General features: G+C 31.5%; 1 protein-coding gene across 1 annotated transcript; it reads left to right on the top strand.

Annotated features, from left to right (window-relative positions):
* The first annotated feature begins 1,722 nt into the window (after positions 1 to 1,722).
* Positions 1,723 to 4,413, top strand: LOC111897517 (uncharacterized). The gene is made up of 5 exons (XM_052771739.1): positions 1,723 to 2,149; positions 2,266 to 3,005; positions 3,209 to 3,349; positions 3,403 to 3,682; positions 3,761 to 4,413. The coding sequence occupies exons 1-5, from the start codon at positions 1,723 to 1,725 to the stop codon at positions 4,411 to 4,413; spliced, it is 2,241 nt and encodes a 746-aa protein (XP_052627699.1).
* Positions 4,414 to 10,308: the final 5,895 nt, after the last annotated feature.

Here is a 10,308-nt window from a genome sequence, read left to right as displayed (position 1 = left end):
TTAGGAAAAATAGTGAAAATGACCAAAGTGACCAAAAAGGCAAAAATGGTTATTTTCACCAAAAAAACTTCTATGTTCTGTTTTCAAATTTTCATATCATTATAAGGCTCTTTTTGTTCCGTTTTAACTGCTACAATTGACTAAAACATTAGAACTTATAAGATTTATAATCGTATAAATGTATAGCTGTATGATTGTATATATATATATATATATATATATATATATATATATATATATATATATATATATATATATATATATATATATATATATATATATATATATATATATATATATATAATTGTAAAATGTACATGTATCAAATTATCAATATCTATAATCATGTGATCACTGATTCACTTATCAGTTTTAATAGTTAAAGTGGTATGCTTATGACTTTATATTGCATGTCTGCATGATCATTGATCAACGTTGAAGTTTAACTTTATAGTTGTATATATATCTAATATCTTGTATAGTTTGTTCTGACTTACTAAATGTATATGATTATATGTATGTAATATTACGTATGTAATATTACGCTTTTTAAAACCAAACTTCTATTTATCACTACTACACAAGCGATTTAATAATGCGACCCATTCTTTATTTTTGAGGCGGTTGATAGTAAAAACCGCCTCATTAAATGTATAACGCATTAAATAATCGAAGAACCGCTTTAAAAAAGCACCGGATAAATTCTGAAAAGCTTTTGTTAAGGCGGTTAAAAATAAATAGCATCAAAAAAAGATTTTTTAGTGCTACTTCATGTAACAGCATCATTAAATAAGGATTTTTTGATGCTCTTTTTATAAAAGAGCATCATTAAATCTTTATCTTTTGATGCTATATTTTAAAAAACGCATCAAATGAAAACACTATATTTTTTAGTGCTACTTCATTGTAAAAGCATCATTAAATAATGATTTTTTGATGCTCAATTTATTAAAAGAGCATTATTAAATCTTTATCTTTTGATGCTATATTTTGAAAAAAAAAAAAAAAAGCATCAAATGAAAACCATCTATATCCGTCTTTTAGGGTTTCTGTAAACTCTAACATATTTCGAACTTTTGGAACATGGAGATTCTCTGCATTTATGAAACATAAACATAAATGCGTAATAACTCAAAATACCCTCATTAATTGTTTTGCTATCTTCACTAAAGGTAATTTTAATTTTATTGTACTTTTGATTTTATTCTAAGTATTTATTTATTAAATGATTGTTTATTGATATTTTTTAAATTGATTAGTGTAGATTGTGAACATGTGAAAATTTTCATAACTTGTTTGTTTAGAATCAATATATTTTCCTTCTTTGAATGTTTATTTTAATTTTCAGATGAATTGTGATTATTGGATGTACAACACTTCACGTTTTTCTCAATTTTATATAGAGGGTGTTCAAACTTTTATTAGGGTTGCCGAAGAAAATCGCTTAGAAAAAGGAAGTGGATCGATTTGTTGTCCTTGTAACGTTTGTAAAAACTTTAAAACGTTTAATTGTACCGAAAAATAGAGTATCATTTGTTGCAAAATGGTTTTGTGCCTAATTACACTTGTTGGTCGAGACATGGAGAAACACTACTTGATTGTAGTACATCCTCGAGCAATTTACATATTAATAATAGTACATGCAACAAAGATTCATATGTTGTTGATGATGATCACCATTCAAATGATCCCAATGACAATTTCAATGAAATGTTCGATGACATGGAGGCTAATATGGGTGATGTTGAACAAGAAAAATTACATGGCCTATTTGAAGAAGCAGAAACACCGTTATATAGCAGTTGCAAATTTATGAAGCTTGATGTTGTATTGAGGTTGATGAACTTAAAGTCGAAAAACGGATGGAGTGATAAAAGTTTCACAAGTCTATTAGTGCTTTTGCATGACATTCTTCCGGAAGACAATGAATTACCCATTTCTACATACCAAGCAAAAAAGCTAATGTGTCCGATGGGATTGGAAGTTGAAAGAATACATGCATGTCCAAATAACTCTATGTTGTATAGAAAGGAGTTCGAGAATAAACATAATTGTGTTTTTTGCGGTGCATTGAGGTATAAACGGAAAAAAGATTTGGATGAAGTTGACGATGATGTGAAAAAAATGGACCACTGGCTAAAATGTTGTGGTATCTCCATATTATACCGAGACTGAAAAGGTTATTTTCAAACGAAAAAGAAGCAAAGTTACTTTGTTGGTATTCGGAAGAACGTGAAATTGATAGAAAACTAAGACATGTTGTAGATTCACCTCAGTGGAGAAACATTGATAAGAAGTATCCTCAATTTGGAAAAGAGATGAGAAACATACGGTTTGGGCTTAGTTCAGACGGGATCAATCCTTTTGGGAACATAAGCAGTCGTCATAGTACGTGGCCGGTTCTTTTGTGCATTTACAATCTTCCACCGTGGTTATGCATGCAACGGAAATACATTATGATGTCGTTGTTGATTCAGGGGCCGAGACAACCTGGTAACGATATTGATGTGTATTTGTCTCTATTGATTGATGACTTAAAAACTCTTTGGAGTTCGGGTGTAGACGTATATGATGCTTATAAGAAACAACACTTTCAATTGCGGGCCATGATTTTTTGTACTATAAGTGATTTTCCAGCATACGGTTACTTTTCAGGATACAAAACAAAGGGTAAGAAAGCGTGTCCAGTTTGTGAAGATCAAACAAGCTCGATATGGTTAAAAAATTGCAAAAAAACTGTATACATGAGACATCGAAGATTCCTTCCGAAGGCTCACCGTTTTAGGAAGAAAACTATTGAGTTTGATGGACGTATCGAGATCAAAACGATGAGGAAACGATTTGATGCATTTTCACCAGTTGCAAGTATAAATGTTGTGTTGGGAAAAAAAATTGTGTTGATAAAGATGCCCTTTGGAAAAAAAAAAGTCAATTTTTTTGAATTGCCTTACTGGAGACATTTGGATGTTAGACATTGTCTAGATGTTATGCATATTGAAAAAAACGTATGTGAGAGCTTGATATGCTTATTATTAGGTATGATGCATAAAACTAGAGTTTAATATCCGAAAGGACATGGTCGAGATGGGGATATGTGAAAGATCTTGCTCCCGAACAGAGTGCTAACCGTGTTTATCTCCCAACTGCTTATTATACTACATCCAAAGAAGAAAAAATAAAGTTTTGTCAATGTTTACATGATATTAAGGTTCCATCAACTTATTCTGCAAACATTAAAAGATTTGTGTCGATGAAAGACTGTAAATTGTTTGGAATGAAGTCTCATGATTGTCATGTTTTGATGACACATATGATTCCTATCGCAATTCGTGGAATTTTACAAGATGATGTACGACATTCTATCACTAAGCTTTGCTTGTTTTTTACAACATTCACTCAAAGGTTATTGACGTAGAAGATTTGGATAAATGGGAGAAAGACGTTTATGTTACACGTTGTGAATTAGAGATGCACTTTCCACCCTCATTTTTTGATATAATGGTTCACTTGATATCTCACATCGTACAAGAGATTAAGGCTTGTGGTCCCGTATTCTTACAGTACATGTACCCTTTTGAAAGATACATGGGTATCCTAAAAGGTTACGTAAGGAACCGTAATCGACCTGAGGGCAGTATTGTTGAATGGTATACTTTTGAAGAGGTGATTGAATTCTGCCAAGGTAATCCTATTAATAATATATTACAATTACAAACATTTATAATATATTACATATAATATAATAATTTATTTTTTATAGGCTATATGAAAGATGTCGAAAGTGTTGGTGTTCCTAAAACTCGTCATTCAGGTCGACTTGAAGGTAAGGGAGGAGTCGGTTTAAAAATAACCATGCCAACTTATGAAGAGTTACAAGTTGCACATTTAGTGGTCCTAAAACACATGAAATGTCTTACTCCATACATTGACGAACACATGGACATGTTGAAGTCGAAATACCCGGGCAAGGAACAAATGTGGTACATAAACAATCATAATAAAGAGTTTTCAAGGTGGCTAAAAAATAAGGTAGCAGAAACTAATGTTGATGAAACTGTGAAAAGATTGGGACATGGGCCAGATTGTAGAGTTAAATCTTATGAATGGTATGACATTAACGGGTATACCTTTTACACGAAAGATCAAGATCAAAAAAGTACAATGCAAAATAGTGGAGTTACAATGATAGCATCAACGACTGAATTCGACAGACGGGATCATGATACTTTGATAAGAATAGCCAGAGATTCTTATTACGGTGTTATACAAAATATTTGGGAGTTGAACTATTTTGACTTCGTTATTCCCGTGTTCAAATGCAAGTGGGTGAATAACCGTACAGGTGTTCAAGTCGACAAAGATGGTTTTACACTTGTCGACCTTACAACTATGGCTATGCATTTGAACCATTAGAATATGAGAAGATGTTTTATTCTGTTTAATAAATGTAATATTTGGCCCGCATAAATGGGTCTACCAATTTCATTGGATCTGTAACTTTTATGTTGGATTATGTTTTTGTTTTTCTTGTAATATACTATTGTATTGGAATATGTTATGCTCTAGTGTTTATCATGTTCTAGTGTTTATCATGGATAAAATTATTTTTAATTTGTATAATGTTGTTAGGTTATAAAAATGGATGAGGTAAGACCAATAACAAGAAAAAGAGGTCAACGTGGTATTGCTGCATTCAAGAAAAATTATCATCCTAAAGAGTATAATGTTAAATTCAATGAGAATAATATCCCAAATGGTGGCATGTCAACCCAATTATTTATGTCTTGGTTTGGCATGAATGTTCAACATAGGTTTCCGATAGATGAAGATTCGGGTAAAGTTAAGGATAAATATTTTGAAGATTTATGGTTGGAAGCTAAGGTATTATATTTTAATTTATTACAAATATGAATAACTTGTTAGTTAGTTATTATGTTTAACATTTTTTGTTTTGAAATTATAGAAGCAATGGAATATCGAGTCTGATGACATGAAAGATTATATGAAGAGGAGAGCTGTGAAACTTGCATTAAATTTTAAATCAAGGCTAGTTTCAAAATTTGTAAATAATGAATTAGACGCATGTGCTATATATACCTTTATACCTCGCGATGTTTGGGATAGATTCGTTGCACAAAAAACTACCCTGAGTTTTTGGTATGTTTTAATTGTTTATTTATTATTATTATTGATAATATTATTAGTATGTTTACAAATAATTAATAAAATTTTGTTGATATGTGTGTAGGCAAAAAGTGCAAAAGCTAAAAAAAAAATAGTGCTAAAAAGAAATCCCAAAACCACGTAGGACGAGGTAGATGGCCGGGTCTTGAAAAAAAAGCACCTATTATATGGCCTCAACTTGTAGCAAAATATGAGTTTCTAGAAATCATACAAAATGAACGGTCTAAGTTGTATTTAATGTCTTTTGCAATAAAAGACAAAGAAACCAAGATGTATGATCTTCCACAAACGGCAATTGAAAATTTCAAATTTTTGGTAACAATTATGTTTTTTAAATAATGAGACTTTGATTATTTTAGTAAATAAATGTTACCAAGTACTTTTTTATATAGGAACGAGAAAAGAAAAATATGATAGCCGATGGGAGTTATTATCAAAATGAGGAAGACCCGTTAGTTAGGCTTTTGGGGCCCGAGCACGGGGGGCGATCACGGACAGTATCCAATATCATTGGGCCTACCAAGGTTTCGGGTGGATTGTTTAAGAATGTGAAAAAAAAAAGTCGAAAATTGATACCGCGGGTCGACACGAACCAAACATTCCTTGAATCTAATGGTGTGTCCGATGGACGATTGGTAGAATATCCACCTATTAAGGTAATATATTTATAGTTTTTACATAAACTTATATTAGATTTATAGTTTTTTTGGTATGATTTGTAGGTTATGACAGCATGTGATTTGTTATTAAAAGTTGCTGATACTCAGTTGAAAGTAGCTTCTGGTATGGCATGGCCAACCTCAGAAACGGTTATACATTCAAAACCAGTAAATGAAGGTTGTGTTAAAGTTCAAGTTGATGAGATCGTAGAAATATATAAGAACTTGCCTGTGCATGCCGTAACACGAACGGATGAAGTTGAATTTGTTAAACATCTGCTTCATAGCATCGTTCAGTGGCCGAGATATGCATTAAAGGTATATTTCTATTTAAATACAAAAATATATTTTAATATAGTTTTATTTAAATATTGCAATCTATTTAGCTTGCGAACAAAACACCGAGCAAGTCAAATAGTGGCACAAGAATAGGCTCGAAACACTCCTCTCCACAGATACACGTTGATGACACCACAACCTCATTTTATCGTCCACAGGTAGTCGTAGTCGACCGGTTCACTCTTATAAAATGTTGTTAATTTAGTTTTATTTGTTAATATTATAACAATTTGTTTGTTATTTTAGTTTGAGGAAAACCAATTTCCTTATCATCATCAAATGGATGCTAATGAACCTTTTCAAGGTGGTTTGGTTGATATGGCTAGTCTTAAAAAAACTTGTTTTATGTTTGTTTTTAGATGTTTAATGTTTGTATACAATCATATGTAGTACTAATGCTTTATGTTTGTTTTTAGATATTATCTATGAATCTACAACAAATTGTTTAAATGCACTCGGATCCGGGCCCGGACCCAGGCTAGAATGTGAACGCGATCCCGATCCCAATCCTGAACTCGAACCCGAACCCGAACCCGAACCCGAATCCGAACCCGAAATCAAACCGTTTACATGTGTAGATGATGCTCTTTATATATCCTTGAGCAAAGTACAACAAAAAAAGTCCTAAAATTCAAGCTATTGCTTTTCAAGTAGCAGACTTTTTTAAGAATGCACATGGCACTTATATTTTTTCATCCAGAGGGATGTATCGCGACAAAGTTCGACTTCCCATCCTATATAGCGAGGTGTTACAGTTATTTTTAAGTGGTTGGCTTGATTATAGCATTATACATTGGTTTGCGATGTAAGTTATTATATTTTTAATATGGTATAATAACATTCAGATATAATTAATTTTACTAACATTGTGTAGTATATATAGGTGTTTTTCTAGGTCTCCCAATTCCGAATGCGCTTTTTTTTATCTGTTATGCATTGCAAGATTAGATACGCAAATAAGGTTGACGGCTGTTGCCAAACATATCGAAGAAGTATTTTCGTATCATGAAGGCAAAAAATATTTTATTGCTCCATATTTACAGGGGTATTTTTTTTCTTTCCATAATACATACGCATACATATACACACTACACGTATATGCTTACCTGTTCTATATATTTTATTTTTGTAGTGACCATTGGGTTCTTTTTATCCTATGTCCGAATAGCAAATCTGCTTATATTCTGGATTCTTCAAAAAATGATGAAAAGAAATCACACGAATACCTTTTTGCTCCGTTGATAAATAGAATTTTCCCGGGACAATTTGATAAGTGGGAAACGGTAAAGGTATGTTTTTTGTTGTTGTTTTTTTTATCAATTTATTTCAAATGGTTTGAAATATTTAATTGTGAATTAAATGTGGTGCTATAAACAAAAAGGTAGTTGGGAATGTGGATATATAGTGATTAAACACATGCGAGAGTTTGTTGAGACCATTCAACATGATTTTCAAAATAAAGTAAGTGTCTTGTATATATTTAAAATATCAAATTTTCTATATAGTTGTATATATATTTATATAATTTGTTTGTTTGTTGCAGTTTTGGAAAAAGAAGATGTTTGCTTCGCCTGATAAACTTGAAGATATGGTCTTAGAAATGATACCGCATTTGATTGAAATGGTGAATCATAGTCGGAAAAGAACTCAGTAAGAATTCATTAGGATGTTTTGTGTTTTATTATAACTAAAATTTAAACTATAAATTAATTATTTTTTGTGTAATGGTGCAGTATTTTGTAATACCTTTTTGTTTATTGGTATTATTTTTTTTTGCTGCCATTGATGGCAACCAAATTATGCTATTTAATAGAGCATTTTGTTTTGGCCAAAGGTGGTTCCATTTTCTAATGATGTTGACTGTAAGCATCAACAACTGATTTATGATATTTTATGTTGCCATTATTCGTATTGCAGCATCAAAAAATAACTCTATTTTCTAAGGCTAACAACATCAAAAAATAACTCTATTTTCTAAGGCTAACAACATCAAAAAATAACTCTATTTAGCATCAAAAAATAACTCTATTTTCTAAGGCTAACAACATCAAAAAATAACTCTATTTAGCATAAAAAATAACTCTATTTTCTAGACGGTTTAATAACAGCATCAAAAAATAATTGTGTTTTTCCAAGGCTGTTTAAGAACCGCCTCAAAAAACAAGTATAATTTATGAAGCTATTTTTATGAGGCGGTTTTGGACATTTTCTAAGGCGGTTTAAGAACCGCCTCAAAAAACAAGACGGTTTTATAATGTTATATTTTTTGAAGCGGTTGAATAACTGCATCAAAAAAATAAAATAAACCGCTTTATTAAACATCTTCTGTACTAGTGTATTGTGAGATAGATTCTTATGTTTTATTCAATGCCAAGTTGTGAAGTGATTGGTTATGCATTACACTTTCTTCTTACTATACGCATATTATTTATTGAGGGAACTATTGCAAGTATCTACATTATCCTAAAATATTAGAGAAAGTATAACACGTAATTATTATTATTATATAATAATATAAAATATATTATTTGCAAAATTCTTCAGTTGCAATCATGCAAAGGGGCTCTGGTGCAATCTTCCACCTTTCCTTGGGCAGTTTCCAATAATAGCAAGATCCATTCAAAGCAATCTGGAAATACAAAAAGACAAGTCAAGATGATGTGCACCTTACAAACTCCTCCATTAACGAAAGCTACGACTTTCACTGGTTTAGACACCATGGTCAACAGAAGCGATGATTTCCACACCTCAGTTAGGAGAGAAATGTCCATGATTAATGAGACAATACCCTTTACAGAGGACGCTAAAAAAAGTTATTAAGTTTGCACAAGAAGAGGCAAGACAACTTGGACACAATTTCGTGGGTGTAGAGCTAATTTTATTAGGTCTTATTGGCGACTTCAACAAAGTGTCTGCTGAAGAAGACGTTGACATATCAGCAAAGGTCTTGAAATCAATGGGGATTTTTTTTTAAAAGATGCACGTGTTGAGGTAGAAGAAATAATTGGAAGTGGTAGTGGAAATGTATCCGATGTCATTCCATTTACACCACGTGCAAAACATGTATTCGAATTTTCACTAGAGGAGGCCCAACAACTTGGTAATTTTTTGTTGTTGAAACGTTAATAAAGTTAACTTAATTTAATTAGTACTATGGCTTTATTTTTATTTTTTCAGGTCGTAATTATATTGGATCCGAGCACTTGCTTCTTGGGTTGCTTCGTGTGGATGGAGGTGTAAAACATGTTCTTAGGAAGTTAGGTGTATCCCTAAATGACATTCGCACAAAGGCAAGTCTAGCTAGGTGTCCAAGTTAACAACTTAACATATAGTATTTTTGTATGAAAAAAAAGACTTTTTATGTGAAATCTTGAACTCTTTGAGTAGGTGATGGAAATGGTTGAGAGTTCAAAAGTTGTTAATGATTTGATCTTTGACAACAAGATGCCAATTCATGAGGAATATGGTATTGACTTAACAAAGCTAGCAAAAGAGGTAACTTGTGTCCAACATATATATATATATATATATATATATATATATATATATATATATATATATATATATATATATATATATATATATATATGCAAGTGATTTACCATTGAAGTGTGTTTCTGTTAGAATTAGTTTATTACATTTTTTTCAGCTAAAACTGGATGTTGTTGGAATGCAATCAGAAATAGAAAGAGTTACTCAAATTTTGGGAAGGCTTACAAAAAACAACCCATGCCTTGTTGGAGAACGTGGTGTTGGAAAGACATCTGTTGTAGAAGGCCTCGTCGAAAGTATTTCATACTATAATAACGTTCCAGATTGTCTCAAGGATAAGAAGGTGTGTTGTAAGTATTCAGTTAGTTATAGTTAGTTATTCTCAAGGGCTTTTTAGTAACTATGCATGTACACTTTAGTCAATAAATGCATAGAAAATTCTTTATTCTTGCTTTCGTATTCCATTACATGAATTATTGCAAGTAATAATATGAGACTGTATGATGGGTCTTGCGTTAGGAGAAGGGTTGTGAACACAAGATTTTAGTGAAGAGAGTTTGAAGTTTCATTTTTGTGTTACTTTTTCTTTTTAGATAAAAGGGTCATTTGAAATTTACGAACTTGTTTTCCAGGT

This window comes from Lactuca sativa, chromosome 5, assembly GCF_002870075.4.
Source record: "Lactuca sativa cultivar Salinas chromosome 5, Lsat_Salinas_v11, whole genome shotgun sequence".
NCBI lineage: Eukaryota > Viridiplantae > Streptophyta > Magnoliopsida > Asterales > Asteraceae > Lactuca > Lactuca sativa.
The sequence above is the reverse complement of the archived record's forward strand: the minus strand, read 5'-3'. Positions and strand labels throughout refer to the sequence as shown.